The 20,738-nt window shown below is 38.7% G+C and overlaps 1 protein-coding gene across 1 annotated transcript; it reads right to left on the bottom strand.

Moving 5' to 3' along the window:
- Positions 1-660: 660 nt before the first annotated feature.
- Positions 661-17,813, bottom strand: LOC112252540 (CDK2-associated and cullin domain-containing protein 1). The gene is made up of 9 exons (XM_024423845.2): positions 17,360-17,813; positions 9,142-9,268; positions 7,265-7,367; positions 7,006-7,101; positions 3,232-3,334; positions 3,023-3,112; positions 2,627-2,765; positions 2,386-2,429; positions 661-2,254 (listed from the first exon to the last, which is right to left on the bottom strand). The coding sequence occupies exons 1-8, from the start codon at positions 17,667-17,669 to the stop codon at positions 2,387-2,389; spliced, it is 1,011 nt and encodes a 336-aa protein (XP_024279613.1). The 5' UTR covers positions 17,670-17,813; the 3' UTR covers positions 661-2,254; position 2,386.
- Positions 17,814-20,738: the final 2,925 nt, after the last annotated feature.

Genomic DNA, 20,738 nt, shown 5'->3' with positions numbered 1-20,738 from the left:
CATTTGTCAGCACACTAGTCGCAAGTTATTTTGGGGTGACCAGGACCATGTGCCTGAGTGGCATCCCAGTTCATTGGCCAGTGGGGGCGTTCTGGAAAGGGATTCCTCCTCCGGAAGAGAAGCACCGTTCAAAGCACGACCACTCCACTGAATTAGAAGCCCCACTCCACTGAATTAGAAGCCCCTTGTTGAGCCTCCGACACACTAGGGTTAACACAGCAGATTACTGGTGTTGATTAAGTGCTCTCTGTGAACTAGCTGAAGGGGAATTATCATAGAGCCCTGTCAAATATATTGACTAATGATTATATACACATACTGCGTCATTCAACTAAGACATGCAAGCACAAATTTATCAGCATTAATAAACAAAACAAAGATCAAGCATTGTTCCAGGGAGCACTGAAATAAAGGCATGCTGCTGTACCTCTTCTTTGATACTGACACAGTAAATACTACTTAATGAATGCAACAATTACCTGCACCTGAGTGTCTTGTGTTGTAGGTGTTGATTTTCTCCTTTTCAATGCATCGTTTAAGCTTGTCAGTGAAAAGCCTTTATTCACAGTACTAATTAACTTTCGAAGAGAAACTCTACTCTGCCCACAAGATCCTACTGCTGCCATCAACCCCCAGTGATTTCACAGGTGATAATATACATCCTTTTCAAGATTTGTTTATTGAAAGTAAAACTGTACATAAGACAATGAGTGTGCCATCTCCAACATATTCAAAGACAAGCATCACATTACACTTAAAACAGTGCAAAGAGCTGTATCAAATACTTCCATTTTAACATAAACCACATGTAACAAAGGTAAATCTGTGACAGTAACTACCATACATTGATCATTACCACAATGAGACTGGATCGGTTTACATCATCAGGAACTGGAGAGAACACAGGGATGATTTTAATTAACTCCACCTACATCATTTGACATAATTATTGTAACCAAATTCACAACAGTTTCAAAAATGTATCCTAATCAATTGGCTCAGTGACTTGGTACAATGGGTAAGCTAATGCAGATACAGCAGCAACATGGGGAGACTGACACCATCATTTCTGGAGTCACAATGCAATTATTTTATTTTATTTTTTTAGAACAGGGAATAAGAACATTGTGAATCATCTTTGGCATGCTTGGTAAATACGATCTGGTTCAAAAACAAAGGCAATAAAATATAAATGTTGTAGAAAATAGACCTTTAAACAATTACCGACATAACCTATTCAGTTATAACCAAAACTTTAGGCCGTCATTGTAAATAAGAATGTGTTAACTGACTTGCCTAGTTAAATTAAATAAAAAATACTCCTATTTTGTATGCTAACAAGCTTTGTTGCTGTTTCATTCCCATTGAGAAAGAAATTGTTATACAGGACATATTTAATCCTGTAAGTTCCAGATAAACCATTGCTTAAAGTTGCCTAAACATCAAAAATAGAATGAAATGCATATCTAATTGGGTATGTGCCACTGTAGAACTTTCTTAAATTCAAGAGGAAATGTTCCCACTTCCCAGACCCTAGTCTTTCATTACAGACGTTAACATATCTGACTGATACAAAGTGACACAATTTGTTCCTATCCAAACAACTGTCAATATTAATTACACAGACCAGACAGACAAAAATCAAGTGTTCTACACAACAACAGATGAGGAATAGCAGCAGACTGTCATAGTTACTGAATCAGATCAATCAGACCAATAACAGATCAGGGAGGTCCAGGTTAGAGTTATGTTCATTAGGCACAAAGTGGAAGAAAACAGACAAACAGAGGAACCACCTGTATTTGTCCAATCAGAAACAATCCTTTTGTTTTCCATTGTAATTCATGTTTTCTACAGCATATCCTAATGAACATGACCCATAATTGACACAGTATGTGGTCAAACTGGGAATCATGCCCCATCCACCTGGTTAATGGCAACTTGAATATCCCAACAAAGCAGAGCAGAAGGCACACTTTAATGGAGAAAATAAGAACAAATACATTAAACTACATAATACCTTAACAATAAAGAAGATGGATTCATCACCAAAAGCTGACAGAATCATTATGCACCATTATGAATTCACTGTGCTTTTCAAAAAAGAGGCAAAGAAAGCAGTGTCCACTACGACTCTTGCGGGTCAAAAACGAGCCCATGCTTATGCTCACCCACTGCACTCGGCATCAGAGAATCTTAATCGTTCAGTGTTTTGTGAATTTGGGTTGAGCCAGGTCGATGACTGTCTGAGCACCTGCAAAAAACAACAAAACAGGTATTCATATTTTTGTACATATTTTTCAATAGGCCAATTATAAGTCATATGCAAATGAAGTGACATTTTTCTATTCAAAAGCAAGCAATGTATGTATGCATCATCCTTACTCTATGCAGACTCCTCGCTGGCTCTCTTGCGAGACTGGTCACCTCTGCAAAACAAAAGGAAGCATCGTCAAAAACCAGGGTTGTGTTCATTAGGCACAAAACACAAGAAAACGGTCCAAAACGGGGATGTACAATCTGAACTTGTCTAATAAGAAATGCTCACTAACGTTTTCCTAAAGGACACTACCCTGGGAGAAGTATTATTATTATTTTTTGCTAAACTCTGCCTTATAACACTAACCTGGGAAAGCCATTCAGAGAGAGCTCCATTTGTAGTTTCTGGTCATGAGCAGCATAGTCAGAGAGCTGGGATTCCACTGTAGGCGGGTTGATTTGAGGAATGAATCCAGAGAAGAGAGCTGGGGCTAAATGTGCCCAATCTGAAACAGGTAGCCAATAGTCATTATAATGGATGTCATAACACATACAGGGCAGGTGTTTTATAGTGAATGTTTACCTCTCCAACTTCAAGTCGAAGTAGTGCAAATCAGAGTAATCTATATTTCTCACAGTTTTGATTAGTGCTACACTCGTGTTTGACAGTTACATTAGTTAAACATTTCACTAGTGGATGTAACTATTTAGGTAGCAGCATGCCTTGTGGAATTTTAAAAAAAAGACAGAAAGGAAAGGGCACCTGGCCGAAGAGTATACAGGCCTTTCACGACACTGGCCATTGTTGAAGGTCTGACTTGAAAAGGCATGGAATGGGCTTCGAGGAGAAGAGCTAAAGGAAAACAGAAGAAAATAAAATAATAATTAAGCATCAACACAATTTTACAAGATGAGTAATAAGCTAGATATTTTGGGTTTGGCCTGCACAGTTGACCAGTCCACTGTACTTACGTATCAGCGTGTTCACATGTTTTTCTGCAACATGATCAGTAAAAAGCTTCATGAGATCTTCTCGCAGGTGTCGGTTTAGCTTCGTTTCAATGTAGAACTTATTCTTAGAAATGAAGAAGAAAAAATGCTTGTATGTAGGGTTGCACATTTTGGGGAAATGGAGGTAGAAACTTTCCGTGGGAATGAACAGAAATAAATGGGAATTAACGGGAAAATATGGGAATGCAAATTAATGCCGTTTAAATGTAGATGTTTTTTGCATTGGATATATTTACCATATCATATGAGACAAACATAAAACTTTTACCTTTATCATAAGTAGACAATGGCAAATGATTCAATCCTTCCAATAGAAATAAAAAAAACAATTTAGTTACGAATTGAACTTTAATTAAATGAGTTGACTCTTCACATGGGATGATTTCACTGAACAACAAAAGAAAGAGAATACTGAATTATCCACTGCATCTCCCAAAAACATTCTCAGACCCACTGGCTCCAGGTCATCTACAAGTCCATGCTAGGTAAAGCTCCGCCTTATCTCAGTTCACTGGTCACGATGGCAACACCCACCCGTAGCACGCGCTCCAGCAGGTGTATCTCACTGATCATCCCTAAAGCCAACACCTCATTTGGCCGCCTTTCGTTCCAGTTCTCTGCTGCCTGTGACTGGAACGGATTGCAAAAATCGCTGAAGTTGGAGACTTTTATCTCCCTCACCAATTTCAAACATCTGCTATCTGAGCAGCTAACCGATCGCTGCAGCTGTACATAGTCTATCGGTAAATAGCCCACCCAATTTTACCTACCTCATCCCCATACTGTTTTTATTTATTTACTTTTCTGCTCTTTTGCACACCAATATCTCTACCTGTACATGACCATCTGATCATTTATCACTCCAGTGTTAATCTGCAAAATTGTAATTATTCACCTACCTCCTCATGCCTTTTGTACACAATGTATATAGACTCTCTTTTTTTCTACTGTGTTATTGACTTGTTAATTGTTTACTCCATGTGTAACTCTGTGTTGTCTGTTCACACTGCTATGCTTTATCTTGGCCAGGTCGCAGTTGCAAATGAGAACTTGTTCTCAACTAGCCTACCTGGTTAAATAAAGGTGAAATAAAAATAATTAAAACATACATCTGTAAAATGATAGTCCAGAAACAAAAGCATTGGTTGTCTTCCTCTCAGGCTTCCATGTCTTCTCCCTGGACCTCCTCAATGTCCACCTCTTGAAAATTAGACTGAGGGCTCATCTACTCTGTCACTTTCCAACCTTGTTAAGGATGGCTCGTTGTCAGGCTCAAAAAGCCTCATATTTGCCCGGATGGCCACCAATGTTTCAACCCTTTTATTGGTCAGTCTGTTGCATGCTTTGGTGTGTGTGTTCCCTAACAGGGACCAATTGCGCTCTGATGCGGCTGATGTTGGTAGAATTTGGAGGTTGATTTCGGCAACAGGGGAAAGAGACTCAGATCCAAAGTCCCTTCCACCAGGTGGCTGATGAGATATGTTGGCATGACTGCCATATTGCATCTCCATCCCAATGCCCTTGCTTGGAAGTGTACTGTACTTCACCAGACTGCCAAGAACCATGCCCTTATCCAGGCCAAGGTGGCGAGACACGGTAGTGAGGACACCATAGGCCTGGTTGATCTCAGCACCAGACAGGATGTTCTTGCAAGCATACTTGGGGTCCAACATGTACACCGCGGCGTGTATGGGCTTCAGGTAGAATTCTTCACGCATTTTTAAATGTATTTCAGAATTGCAGTTTCCTCTGCTTGGAGCAACAGTGAAGTGGGCAAGGCAGTACGGATTTCTTCTCTTACATCTGCAAGCAGAGTCTGAACATCAGACAGGATGGCATTGTCTCCCTCAATCCGTGCAATGGCTAGTGCTATAGGTTTCAAGCTACTTACCACTCCCTCCCAAAATACATAATCCAGGAGGATCCTCGGCAGACTGATATGGCCATTTCTTGGAGAGACTCCTTCTCCTCCAGGAGACTTTCAAACATGATGACAACACCACCCCAATGGGTGATGCTGGGCAGCTTCAATGTGGTGCTCTTATTTATCTCACTTTGCTTGGTGAGGTAGATTGCTGCTATAACTTGATGACCCTTCATATACCTAACCCTTTCCTTGGCTCTCTCGTAGAGTGTATCCATTGTTTTCAGTGCCATGGTATCCTGGAGGAGCAGATTCAATGCATGAGCAGCACAGCCAATGGGTGTGATGTGAGGGTAGGACTCCTCCATTTTAGACCAAGCAGCCTTCATGTTCGCAGCATTGTCTGTCACTAGTGCAAATACCTTCTGTAGTCCAAGGTCATTGATGACTGCCTTCAGCTCATCTGCAATGTAGGGACCGGTGTGTCTGTTGTCCCTTGTGTCTGTGCTCTACTGGTTGAGGGGACGAGATGATGTAGTTAATTATTCCTTGCCCACAAACAATCGACCACCCATCAGAGATGATTGCAATACAGTCTGCTTTCTCTATGATTTGCTTGACCTTCACTTGAACTTTGCTGAACTCTGCATCCAGCAAATGCGTAGATAAAGCATGTCTGGTTGGAGGGGTGTATGCTGGGCAAAGAACATTCATAAATCTTTTCCAATAGACATTGCCTGTGAGCATCATAGGTGAACCAGTTGCATACACAGCTCTCTTTCTCTGACTACGTTCCTCCATTGAGTCAAAAAAACTTCTGATTCCAGGAGGACATGAGCTGTTGCTATCGATAAGGTGTCCGATTCATCATTTTCACCTTGAATAGAAGTAGAGGGACTTTTGTCAGAGGTTGCTTGTTGTGAGCCATGAGGGAACTTTATGCACTTGGCCAGATGATTCTGCACCTTTGTTGCATTCTTCACATATGATTTGGCACAGTATTTGCAAATGTACATAGCTTTCCTTCTACATTAGCTGCAGTGAAATGTCTCTACACATCAGATAGTGCCCGTGGCATTTTCCTGTAAAGATTAGAAAAAATTTATTAAAAATACATTTAAATTCCATGTACAGGTAAATAGTTAAGCAGTTAGACTAAACAACTCATTTGTAAGATACCCGTTTTAAAATTAAACGTATGGAAACAGGTGAATTAACACTCCCCAGTTAGCAGGCTGAAGCAAGCTAAAACCCACATGGTAGCAAAACTAACTAGCAGAAATTGTTAAGTTAGAAATGATTTATACACACTTTGCAGTAGGCTACTATTTACAAGTTAACAAAGAAATCATGTCATATAAAATATAATCACCCCACCCAGTATTGTAATCAAAACTTACCAGAAAGCATGTAGTCCTTGGCTCAGACAGTGTAGTAGTGTGGGCTCAATAGCATTTAATTAGTGTGCAAGATCTTGAGAATCAAGATCCATGTGATGTGATGGAAGAATGCACTGTGCATGCAGAGGGTTGCAATTCAATTGAATTGGGGATAGTTTAACCAAAATATGCCACAAGACCTAGAATTGCCTTGTGTATCCCACAAAAAAGTTTCACTGTTATAAGATAACTTTTTTGATGAATTTAAGCTAAATTCCCAGGCTTAACTTCATGGAAAATGTCCAGAAAAATTCAGCAAATTTACCTGGAAAGTTTCTGACCCTTTGCAACCCTACTTGTATGAAAGGAGTATATGATTAAGGTCTGCCCTGAGTATTGACGGAGTAGGCTTTATCTGTATCTGGGAAACAGGCCCAAAAATATTTAATGGAAGGAATATTCAAAGGATGAGCACTTCATCAGGATACATACCATGTAGATGAATACAGGAACTATGCATTGAAGAGCATCTGTGTACTGAGTCAGAGCAATGTTAAAATGCTCAATGAAATTCCCTGGTGGAACAATCTGAAAAAATAGAATAAATGATCAGTGTTAATTTACTTTTCAGGTATTTACACAACAACAAAAAATGCAGTGAAAGGGGCATACTATCTGTACAATAAGAAACACTCGTTTTTGTTTTCCATTGTAAATCTTTGAACAAGACCCAGGTTCTGTTTTCACTTACTTGTAAATCAGATGAGACTTGTTGAAGATGGGTAGTAATCTTCAGCATCAAGTCTTTGTACAGTAGCTCTGAGTGCTGTTGACAAACACACTTGTACACATAACTGAAAAAGGGAAAGGAAAATTACCATTAAAACTTTAACAAATGTGACCGGCCGGCTCGATCTTATGAGCAAAATTTGAAATGGTGTTTTTTACATTGGATAAAAGTAGCAACTCAGAGCTAGAAATTGGTATATCATACAATACAGTTGAGGAACAATGGGAAAGTAATTCTGCTTTCAAAGTTGATAAACTTGTAACCTCACTTTTGAGAAAATTGTCTTGAATGTTTTGGTACTCCTACTGGAGAGCTCTTTTTTGTCTACACCCATTCAGCATCGTTCACACCCTCTAAAGCCTTAGCTCCACCCATCTCTTTAAGGATTCACATGAGGCCATGTGCTAAACAAACAAATATTTCAAGACACTCGTAAACGCAGAGCGTTGTCAGATTGTCAGTTCGTAAATTCAGAGCGTTCAGAGAGCACACTGGATGTTCTGGCCGAGGAGTAGGGTTGATCTGAGCGTTCTGACCTAACAGCAGCATTCAAGCACCCAACATAATTGGCTAACGTTGGCTAGCTACTTCCAAACCCAAATGAGAGAACAGCTACTCTGACCATTTTACTCACCCTAGCAGAGCTGGTTAGCCTGTTTTTATGTTATCCAGAGCATTGATAACTGCAACTGTACTGCTGACAATTTAAAATCAGGCTTTTTTTTGCCAATGTTTACTGACACCAGACATATTCAAGGGGTGTTGAGTGTACGTAAATCTGTCAGTTATTCTGCGCTCTGGCATACTCAGACGAGAGTGCTCTGAAATCAGAGTAGATAACCAGAGCGAATTTACCAGCTGTGTCTATCGACAGTTGACGCAGTGACATCATTAACATTCTATTGAAATGGTTACTTGCACATTGGAGTCTTTTGTTTAGACATTTAGCTTGCTAGCTAAACAATGAACCATAATCCCACCTCCTAATGTCATTACCCTGTATGAATCTGCATGTAGCTAACCAACCATGTTCAATGTTAGCTAGCTAACATTAGGCTATAACTAGCAATGTAAATGGCTCTGCAATACAAATAATAACAACTACACAGAACATACACAATGTTAGGTAGTGAGCCAGCCAGCTAACATTAGTTAGCTAGCTAACAGTACACTAACTTGAAATTAAAAGACTTTGACAAAATTAGAAATGTGTCATATCTGAAAATGTAGCTAGCAAGACTATTTTACCGGCATACATGGATGGACGCTTCTCCCATTTTATACATCTGCATATTTGAAATCAAATGCCAGAATTTTTTCCATCTCCTTAGCTATCACTCTAATTCCAAAACATGGTCCTCCAGAAAGTAGAAAGCAACACTTATGCAGTTCTTCTACGTGATATTTTATTTTAAAGCTGCGTTAGAAAGAATTACCTACATATACTGACCAGGTCATGTTATTGACAGAAGCATGCTACATGACAGAACAGTCCAAAACTCATCTCTCGGCATGTCCAGCCCACTCATTATCTCAGCCAGTCATGGCTATTTACAGATGGCATACATGTTTGTTATTAAGGCACACGAAAGGTCACAAGTTCTACAAGGCATTTCTGCCCAAAAATGTATTTAGATTTTTTTTTAAACTACATTTACGTTCAAATGGCTTTCCTGTGAAGTAGTGATGCGCGACATATACCTAGTTTCCTGAAACGAGTCACAAATGGCAATATCTCCCCTCAGAATTCTCACACATTAGTAGTACAGCAGTTCCATGTCTTAATTTCTTTCAAAGCTACATAGGATATCAATACAGTCAGACAGTTTGTGTCTCACCTGTATATCTGCTCATATGAAATGGAGATGTGGTCCATGGGGTTTTGTATCAGCAGGTGGTCAATGGCTTTCTCCAGGTTCGGCCAGTATGTGGTTCTATAGTCCTCTTCGGTCATTGCATTCATTACTGAACCACAAAATGATAAAGATTAGGTTATTTTCATAACAACACGAGCCCTAGCTCTGCCCTGACATGACAATAAAATGAATTCCAAACAAGGACTGTCCGACTGAACAGTACAAGGGTCATTAGCTAAGGAATGCTCAACTCTGTTCTCCATATATCGAGGCGGAGTTGAGCTTTAATAACTGGTTGTGGGATTTGATAGCAACAACATTTAGTCAAATTCAGCCAATTCCTCTAAAAATGTCAAATCTGAAAACGCTTCAGCAGGGTGCTGAAATTCATACTTCTAATAAAAACATATTTAATACAACCACCAAATATTTCCTCATTTGTGTTGCTCAGCACATGTGCCAATTTAGCTGAGGAACCCTTAACTCCTTTGTCTTATATTTAGGCGGAGATGAGTTTTAATTACTGGTCACAGGATTTTGCTAGCAACAACTTTGAGTCATCAGTTGATACTTGTAAAAATGTCAATTCTAAACACACTTCGCTGTACCTATCTTTGTCCTGTACAACTGCAGTGCTTCCACAGTGTGGTGAAATTCAAACTTCTAATAAACTTTTATCGAATACAACCACCGAATGTTTCCTCGTTGCTCGTACTACGTAAGCCGAGATTCAATTGGGTCCGTGCAATCCGGTATCCTTGGGACGTCTCTACCCTAAACCTAACTTTAACCCGTACCTTAACATTAACCATAACCCTTACCACTTAAACATTTAAACTTCAATGGGGTAGGGACATCAAGGATCCCGGATAGCACGGACCCAATTGAATCTCAACAAGGAAAATGTTGGTGGTTGTATTCGCTAAAAGTTTTTATTAAAACTTGGGATTTCTGCACCATGAGGAAGGACCACAGTTGTACAGGTCAAATATAGGTAAAGGTAAGAATTTACTGATGGTGACTCAATGTTGTTGCTAGCAAATCCTACAACCAGTTATTGAAACTCAACTAAGCCTCTATATAAGAGAACGGAGTTAAAGGTTCCTATTTTTTAAAGTAAATACCACAAACTCATGTCGGGAAAAGAAAAAGGCGAAACTAATCTTCGCCCGTTCTGATAAAAACCTTAGGGCATCTAGCCTCGGGGGATGCCTTGCTTGACTACATCCTCCTTCCTTGCTCCTGGCCTGCCCCTTCCACCAATCCAATTGTTTCTTATGGACAGAAAAGAGCAGAAGCTCTGAGTTGTCCGATCAGGTCCATTGTCCACTGAGCGGTTCCTCAGCTAGTGCCAATTGAATCTCATCGTAGTACGAGCAACACAAATTAGGAAAAAGTCAGTGGTTGTATTCAACAAAACTTTAATAAAGTATGAATTTCAGCTCCCAGTACAGACCACAGTTCTTCAGGTCAATCATAGGTAAGGCATTATCAGAATTTACAAGTACTGACTGAAGGTTTCTATTGCCCCAGGTTTATTCGACAAAAGCAATGTGGCAAAAAATTTATTTGCAACATGGGTAATTGAAACGGCAGATATAGGAGCCATTTTCTACAGACAAACAACATTTTATCCATGGGACAGGGGTGTTTTTTCTTTTGTCTAACTTACTTTATTGTGAAAAATGATGGAAACTGTTTTTCTAATCAATGATGATTGCCGAATACTTTTCAAGGTACACATGACGTAACTATAAGCTCTACTCCACATTTAAAGATGCACTATGAAGAGGTGCCAAGATGGCGGCTTGAACAGACGCTTTTTTACCGAGCTCCATACCAAACTTCAGAAAGATTGTGAAAAAAAACAAGTTTACAGTCATTACTATTACTGTTTTAATTTGTTCAAGATATAAGACCTTTCCTGTGACTGCAAAAATAATTTGATCATTTATTTCGGCATGTCCAAGCAAAGTTGTGACAAAAAAAGAAAGGAAGAAGTTAGCCGTTCTATTGCTAATCAACAAGAGAGAAACGTGCTTATAGACAACTGCCATAACTACGCTTGGCCTATGGATAATATCATGCTTTCGAATGCTGTTGAAGATTACAAATTCCCCTCTTTACCGGTTACTCCGTGCAAACCTCCCCCCTCCAAAAAACCCAACATGCACTCTGACATCGTGGCTACCCTCTCCTTACTCATCAACTCCAGGTCTGACGCCATTGAGAAAAATGGTAGGCGAGAACAGCATGGTTATCGAAGGCTTGAAAAAGACTTGAGTTCGCATGTGGTGAAATCAAGGATGTGAAAATGAAAGTGGCAAAAGTTGAAAAAAGTGTGGAAAAGGTGGAAAAGAATAACAATGTCTACCATAGACGTCTCAATGATCTGGAACAATACACAAGAAGATGGAACCTGAGACTCTACGGCTTGCAAGAGGTGGAGAATGAAGATGTGCGTGGAGAGGCTATCCGCCTCTGCCAAGAAGTTATGCCTGCAGAGAAGAACGAAGTTGGTGATACCATCGACGTCGTGCATCGCCTCGGCAAGAAGCAACAGCAAAATGATTCAAGACCAAGGGGTATCATCATCCTCTTCACAGACAGATTATACAGGGATGCTGTCTGGAAAGCTGCTAGGAAGAACGCCTTCCTTCAGAGCGTTTCACCGAGCATCTCAGCCCGGAGGACATAGAAAGAAGGAACAAGTTGTGGCCAACGATCAACATAGCACAAAGTGAGGGAAAGGCTGCTTACTTTGTCAGATAACGAGGCTTCCTCAATGGTTCAGAAATCCATATTCCTCTCTAAAATCTCACCAGATGGTACAGATTGATGGTTTCAGCCATGGTATTCTCATTTTCTTTATATTGCTTACCTAACAAGCATCAGGTGACTATTTTTCAGAATACTCAGGTACTTCAATTTATTAGTTTGTTCTTGTATGACCACAAGACCTATTTTGTTTACAAACTTTACAAAGAAGACTGAAAGCTGTATTTATTTTTTAACTAAGATACTGTTTTAAAGGGCATACAGGTCTACTCTGACTTTACACGGTTATTGTTCTATTGAGTTATTAATACTTAATTCCAAGTGAAAAAGGTCTTAGGAACATGTATATGTAAAACATTTTTTATTCAAATGTTTTATGATCCGTTTTTATATGCACCCTTTTATTTAAATTATTATTTTGTATTTTATTTCTCAGAATAGTTCCTGATTACACTAAAGAGTGTTTTTAGTATCTCTTACTACAAGAACCCTTGGTTTGGTCTTGAACATAATTTTCAGTTGAGTTGAATTTCAAAGCCGGACAACATCTAGCTCAAAGTTTATGGTTTAAGCTATTTTCACTTTAAGTTGACTTAAATGGTGCAGATCTCGGTTCCTTATCGTTTACTGCTCCTATGTCTTTGACTCATCCTACTACAGTTTATACTTTTATATAATATTTGTTGTTTTGTCTTGGTCTATAGTTTCTCTTAATGCTAGGGGGTTACGAAACAAGGTGAAGCGCAAGGCCTTATTTTTATTTGCTAAACAATTTCGAACACATTTTTGCTTTTTTCAAGATTCTCACTCAATTTCGGCTGATGCCAACTTCTGGAGGTCGCAGTGGGGCAACAATATTTGGCTTTCCCATGGATCTGAACTTTCCGCTGGTGTCACTACAATGAAAAATACCTTTGGTGGTAATATTCTACACACGGAATGTGACCCCTTTGGTCACTTTATTTGTCTTGTGATCGGTTACAATGACATTACGCTCATTACTGTACACTTCTACGGGTACAACACCAAACATGAGAATGATGAATTGCTTGAATCTATAGATATACTTCATTGGGTATCTACATTTCCCAATTCGTTATTATTGATAGGAGGGGACTTTAACATTACTATAGATAATTCAACTGATAGATGGCCCCCAGGTAGGCCAACCAATCAGAATATGGGTTTAATACTTTTTATGGAAAAGTTTGATCTTACTGATATATGGAGAGAGAGGTTTCCGGCCGACAGATAATTCACTTGGAGTAACAAAACAGGTTCCAGACAATCCAGAATTGATTTTTGGCTTATATCCAAATGTATTGATAGTGAGTGTGTTACTACAAATATTTGTACTACTCCCCTCACAGACCATAGGGCCATTTACATTGATAAAATATTTACCCCTGATACTAACCTTGGTAGAGCATCCTACTAGAAGCTAAATAGCTCATTATTAAACCCCTTTCTCAGAGGTCCCCAGCCGGCCTCTTGGGGGAGGAGAAGATGGAACTAATTGAGTTACAAAATAAACTGGATAATATATATAGATTAAAAGCAGAATGAGCCTTTATTAGATCTAGGAAAAAATGGATTGAGGGACAAAATAATTCATCCTATTTCTTTAGACGTGAGAAATTTCACTCTAAAAATAACACTATCCATAAGTTAAACATTGATGGTGTTATTACAGATGACCAAAAATGAATTGCTAAATACTGTAGCAATTTTTACAGAAAATTGTATAGCTCTACATACTGTCAGGAATCCACAGATGTGTTTTTTAACTCACTGAATAATGTTCACTCTATCAGTGATATAGAATCTAAACAGTGTGATGAACCCATCAAAGTTGAAGAGATTATAAGAGTCTATCAAACATCTAAACAATTAATCACCAGGTGTTGATGGAATTACATCAGAATTTTACTAATTATTTTCTGAACAAGTAGCTCCCTTCCTATTTGAAGTCTTTTTAGAGAGTATTAAAAACAATTTTCTCCCTCCTACAATGAGTCAGGGGTTAATAACACTGATACCTACCTAAAAAAAGAAGTGCTGCTCATCGATAACTGGCGTCCAATTTGTCTTCTTAATAATGACTATAAGATATTAGCCTAATTACTTGCAAAAATAATTAAAGAAGTCTTGCAATCATTCATGAAACACAGTCTGGCTTCATTAGGAACAGACCTATTTCTAACAATGTCAGACTAGTATTAGACATACTTGACTACTCAGACCTAATAACCGAGGATAGCTTCATTATTTTTAGATTTTTATATAAAGCATTTGACACAGTAGAGCATCAGTTCCTCTTCCACTCCCTTGAGAGACTTGGCTTTGGGGATTTTTTTTCTGTAACACTATTAAGACTCTTTATGCAAATATTAACAGCTCTATCAAATTGAAATATGGCACCTCGCCTAGATTTGAGTTAAAGAGAGGAATTAGGCAAGGTTGTCCTATCTCTCCGTACCTATTTTTATTAATCATTTTTATTCTTACAAATTCTTTAAATAACAGTCCTGTATAAGGTATTTCCATAGCTGGTAAAGAAATTATTATAAGCCAGCTGGCTGACGATACTACACTTTTTCTGAAAGACGCTAACCCCCAAAAAAGTAAGACGCTAATCGATCAATGTGATTACAATCCTTTTCCAAAGCGTATGGTCTACATCTTAACATTAATAAATGTGAACTCATGGCTGTCAAAGATTGTGTGACACCTTCATATTATGGTATTCCAGTAAAAGAAGAACTTACATATTTAGGAATAACCATTACAAAGGATCAGAAGTCTAGAGGCTTACTAAATTTTAAACCTCTTGTTTAAAAAAACCCCAGAAGAAGCAAAATCAATGGCTATAGAGGGACTTATCTTTAAAAGGTAGAGTCCTAATAACCAAGGCTGAAGGTATCTTTATATCTTGACAGTAAAATAAGCAAGGAGATAGAACAGATGCTTTTCAACCTTCTGTGGAGAAACCGTACCCATTACATTAGGAAAACTGTTGTAATGAACACTTATGGGAATGGTGGGCTGAAGTTTCTGGACTTTACTACCTTAAATAATACTTTTAAGGTCAATTGGATAAAACCATTTCTAAGAAGACCCACTTCTATCTGGAATTTTATTCCTCATCATGTCTTCTCTACTTTTGGTGGCCTGAACTTGTTTTGTTGTTTTGCAATTACAATATTGGCAGAGTTCCAGTGAAACTTTCTACTTTTCAGCGGCAGGTTTTCTTGTCATGGTCATTAATTTATAAACACAATTATTTCTCCACACAGATATTATATATGGAATAATCAGGATATTGTATAAAAATACTTCTTTGTTTTAAGAATATTGGTTCCCGAAATAATATCCTATTGGTGAGCCAACTGGTAAATGCAGAGGGTCTTTTACTCAGTTTTAAGGAATTCTTATCACTTTACAAGGTCCCTGTAACACCTAAAGATTTTGCAATTGTTTTAGATGCCATTCCCTCAGGTGTTGCTCTATTATTCAGAAACGTGTCAAGACCTGACTCTCAGAGCCTACCTTCTATTGACCCTGCTGACTCATCAGTAGGAAATATTTGTTTCTCTTTTGGTCCATTCAACAACAGAGCAATACGAACCTTGGTTCAGCAGGATGTTGTATCTATACCTTATGTCATGCCTTATTGGAATGGATTTATTGACATCTGTTGGAAAAAAGTTTCAATGTTGCCACACACATACCTATTTGTTAACAAAATTAAGGAAGTTTCCTTTAAAACTATTCATAAATGTTATCCTGCCAACCATTATATGAAGAAGTTTAAGGGAAAACAACTCAAATGGCTCCTTTTGTAATGACCACCCAGAAACAGTGTTGCATATTTTTTGGCATTGTATTCATGTAAGAAGACCGTGGCAAGACATCTGTAGATTTATAAATGAACACTTTTATGAAGGTCTTACACTATTGTGGAGAGATGTACTGCTTGGATTCTTTACCTACGATAGGAATAAGCTGAAACATTATGTACTTAATTTCATTATTCTTTTGGCCAAATTTCATATTCACAAATGTAAATTTACAAACAAAAAAACATTTTCTTACCCTACAAAAAGAAATGTAACTGTATTTTAAAAGACAATTAAATACACTCCTAACAAAAAAGCTGTTACACTTATAATTCTATGTATGTCCCTTAATGTCCTTGTGATATTGTACCCTCTAGCTCAATTGTCCATTGTTTATAATCTATATATACTTGTGTTCCCTCATGTACTCTCTGTATTGATTTGTTGTTAATAAAAAATAAAATTAATAAAAAAGATTCACTATGAAGAAATCGCTCCGCCATTTCCTGGTTGCTAAAAGTTCCCCTATTTTCAGTTTGTGACAAAACAAGCAAGTACAGTGTAGATAATCATTGCACCATCTAAACCACTGAAATATTTTCCCTTAATTAACCAATAATATTGTACTTTCAGCTGGTGTACAAAGCTGAAAGTAAAAGAACAAAAACTAAACTTAAGGGGAGCATATTAATATCCAACATAGAAAATATCTACTGCTTCTTAGACATGCTTTCAATGAGAATGACAGATCTATAACACACATTTCTGAGAATTTTGGTCAAATCCCCAAAACGTTACATATTGCAAGTTGAATTCTAAATGCCTACTTACATGCAAAATCTACTTTTTCAACTATACAAATAATGTGTCTTTGTTGTACAACGATTATCCTGACGCCTAAATTGCTTTTATGGTTGGTTGGCAAGTTTCAACATCCAATTATTTCAAATCTACAGGAGTGCAAGTTTCACCATGGCACGAACCGTGCCGATATGTTAGCGTATGAGAATTTAGAACATGGGAAATATTAGTCAATTAATGCATTCTATCCATGCTCGCTTTCGCTGGATACCCAAGACATGAAACAGATAGGACATACAGGCGGTCGCCAATTTATTATTGCACAATTTGCCTAAACGGATAATGGAAACACTTCAAACACTACATTTTTATTTGATACCTGATTTTTGCGGGGGGGTTTTGTTGTTGGTGTGACGTCATTACGTCTAGCTGTTTTTATCGACAATGTAGTTCAATAGAAACGCAACGTAGCAAGCAATTGGCGCATCTGTTTTCAAAATGTCGCCAAATAAATCAATAATAATCACTCGATAAGTTAATGGAAACATACCTAGTGTTGTTGCTAACAAATCTCTTCACCTAATATCAAAACTTCGCCTCGATATAAGAGAACGTAGTTGAGCGTTCCTCAGCTAAAAGGTCATATAGTAAGTAGCCAACTTACTCCACTGACGTTTAGGCCAAAGGCAATGCCTGAAATATTTGCATGACCAACTACATTCCCATCCCATATCAGTAAGTCAAAAACATGATAAACATTAAACACGATGCGTTCAACTTACGAAACTTTGAGGCGGAGTTCAGGGTCAGTTTCCCTGCGATGGAAGCTGGCGATGCACTGTCAGTCTCGCTGGTGTCACTGTTTACGCTGTTAGAGTCTGAATCCACGAACTTTGAACCACAACAAATCTTTGCGTGGTTCTCCTGCGCCGCTACATCTCGCGTGCCCAGAACCGGAAAAATTGGTAGGGTCTGGGGTTCATTTGACAGTTCGGTCCTGAGATAGTGAACTTGTCCACTGGCACGGTTTTCACAGTAGTTATGGTTGTGGTCGTCATTTAGACCAGAACTTTCTTCTTCCATGTCCTCCATGCTTTAGCCTTTCAAGTTGTCTAATGAAAATCTTCATGAATTTGAAGTTTGGTAAGAAGAATTATGTTTTTAGAGCACCATCGCTTTTGCACCTTGTATACGCTAGCTGCTGTATGGGGAAGTAAATTAAATGTTTTACGACACTTTGCAGCATTTGCTTTTAGGCAGAGCCTTAACAGGCGATCGTCACTAGTTACCACAGCCACAAAGTCAGAAGGCTCACCTACATAAACCAATCAGATGAGCGAGTGTGGTGACGCGGTACCGGTTTCCGGTTCGTTGGAAATGACCAAATGACACAGTTTTATAATTGTTATTATTCTTGATGACTTTTGTTTTTTTATGGGAGAATGTGCTGCTCGGTTTCCTTAACCTAAATAAGGATAAAGAAAAAATATTTTACCTCATAAATCTAACTGTACTAATGGAAACTTTCATATTCATAAATGTAAATCCACTAAGAAAAAAACACTCTTACGTGTTTTCTATAAGGAATTCGAGACCATTAAGACCATCCAACATTCTTCTAATAAGAAAGCTGTGAAAACAATCAATATGTGTGTTTCTTTTAAAGGTCTTTGTATAATATATAATTTGTTGCACCCCCTAGCATATGTTATCATTGTCTATCTGTATACTTATTGTATGTATACTGGTTTTTCTAAATAAAAAAGAAAGAAAATAGAAGAAAAAAAAGAAAAGAGAAAAAAAGAAACAACCAATGATGTGTATGAATGCACAACTCCTATGCCGACTGGCTTGCAAGGGCCTTGTCACAGAGTTTAGAAACTGTACTGTCTTTGGGTGGATGAGAAACATGCTTTTATTTTATTTATTGATGCATCAATTACTTGGTTATTTATTAGATAAGGTTAAACCAACCGTTATAAATGCAAAGTGTTAATCAGATGTCTTATTCAAACAGCTGGCCATGATGTTGGGCTCCAAAGTGGCGCAGCGGTCTAAGGTACTGCATCTCAGTGCTAGAGGTGTCACTACAGACCCTGGTTTCTTGGCTGTATCACAACCGACCGTGATTGGGAGTCCCATAAGGCAGCGCACAATTGGCCCAGCGTCATTAGGGTTTGGTCGGGGTAGGCCGTCATTGTAAATAAGAATTTGTTCTTAACTGAGTTGTCTAGTTAAATAAAGGTTCAATTAAAAATATATATATATTTGCCCTTACTCAAAGTTACCCAAAATAGGTTTACTCCAATATCTGTGAAGAGAGGCTGTCAATGGGTGCCTGGCATCACTGCCTAGATTGGAGAGCTAAGTATGAGAGAGTGGAAGTATTGATGTGTTTGTATTTATCCTTTGATATACTGGCCAGTATCATAATCCATATTTCATCAACTTACATGATCCTTATTCTTAAGTAGTTGTGTGAATGACAGTATGTGATGTAATTTTGTTGTATTATCATTTTGTTCTCTTTTTGTGCCTGAGTTGCACCTGTGCCAGAGGGGAAGCGTATGTATTTGGGTGCTATGGGGTGGGCCTTGAAGTCTCCTGGGTTCTGGGCCTGGGAAAATATGTGTGAGGTTGTCTCCGTGAGGAGCACTTCTGTATTGCCATCAGTACCATAATTTGTTTGTTATTTTCAGCCTGAGGGCCACGTAAGAAGCTTAAATCTCCCTTTACTTTTCGCATGATACCACGTGGTCCTGAGTTTCATTCAATACAGTCCAGGCAACGGCCTGTCTGTGACATTTGGTGGCAGTGGTGGGATGAGTTTTCTTACAGTGATAGTGAGTGAGATAGACGGGGAAGGGACCCAAGTGAGGGCTCACAAGTCAAAGTGACAGTGGAGAGAGGCTAAGCAGCAGGTCGGTTTGCAGAAGCTAGATGGGAAGCTACCGTCTCCGTGGCTGGTGCCGAGGGATATTGTGAACCACAGAAAGCACTGAGCTAGGGTGAAACATCTGCATTTTGGAGCTGCCTTACTCAAGAAATAAAAAAAGAGACCAAGTTTGTATGTGGCTTTATTAACTCAATGATTTGTATTCTTTATTTTACATTGTTTGCAAACTAATATGTGACACGTAATAATGCCAAAATAACATGCAAGTGGGGCTCACCTTCCCTGAATGACGGGTCACCACTGCTCCTATCACACTGTAGGCCTACAAAGTTTGGTTCCAAATCACCATTCAAAGTTAGTGGTATTACATATCACCATATGATTGGTTTATATTTATTTATTTGTATGTTTTGCTTCCAGACAAGTCTCCACTGAGCCAGGTGTAGCAGTGGTAAGGTGTTGGGACTCTGCTGTTGGGACAGCTTTATGTAGGCCCGAACAGTTTGCGGGCACTGTTTGTCACCATTATAGTGCAATGAATGTATTGTTTAGTGTTGTGTTTTATAGTGGCTTTGCTGGCATGCACCTAAAAAAAATATGTTTCAGTTTTCACCACCAAGATTTACATGCTAATGTCACCACTGTAACAGAGGGATGTATTTTCTGAAGGTGAAAGCCAAATCATGGCACATCTGCTCTATTTGGATAGGTGGTGAGAATTCATTGCCTAATTGTCTTTCTTGTCAGGAATATGCTGTGCCGAAGACCATGGCAATAGAGGGGCGGTTATGGCCATTATGGCCATAATGGGTACAGGAGTGGAATGGACATATAAAGGGTGTGGAATGTTTAAATAGTATATTTTTGAGGTTCCCAAGGCTCCAATTTTGATACAACACTGTTTGTATAAGCGTTAGGGACTGCTGTACATACGTCACAATTTACAAGCATTTACATACAAACAAACACTCAACCACCGCTACTCCCCCTTCCAGGATGCCTACAAGGCCCTCACTTGGCCTCCCTTCAGAAAATCAGATCATAACTCAATTTTGCTCCTCCCTTCCTATAGGCAGAAACTCAAACAGGAAGTACCCGTGCTAAGGTCTATTCAACGGTGGTCTGACCAATCGGAATCCATGCTTCAATATTGTTTTGATCACGTGGACTGGGATATGTTCCACGTAGCCTCTGAGAATAACATTGATTTAAACACAGACACAGTGACTGAGTTCATCAGGAAGTGTATAGGGGATGTTGTTCCC

The sequence above is a fragment of the Oncorhynchus tshawytscha genome, linkage group LG01 (assembly GCF_018296145.1).
Source record: "Oncorhynchus tshawytscha isolate Ot180627B linkage group LG01, Otsh_v2.0, whole genome shotgun sequence".
Taxonomy (NCBI): Eukaryota; Metazoa; Chordata; class Actinopteri; order Salmoniformes; family Salmonidae; genus Oncorhynchus; species Oncorhynchus tshawytscha.
The sequence above is the reverse complement of the archived record's forward strand: the minus strand, read 5'-3'. Positions and strand labels throughout refer to the sequence as shown.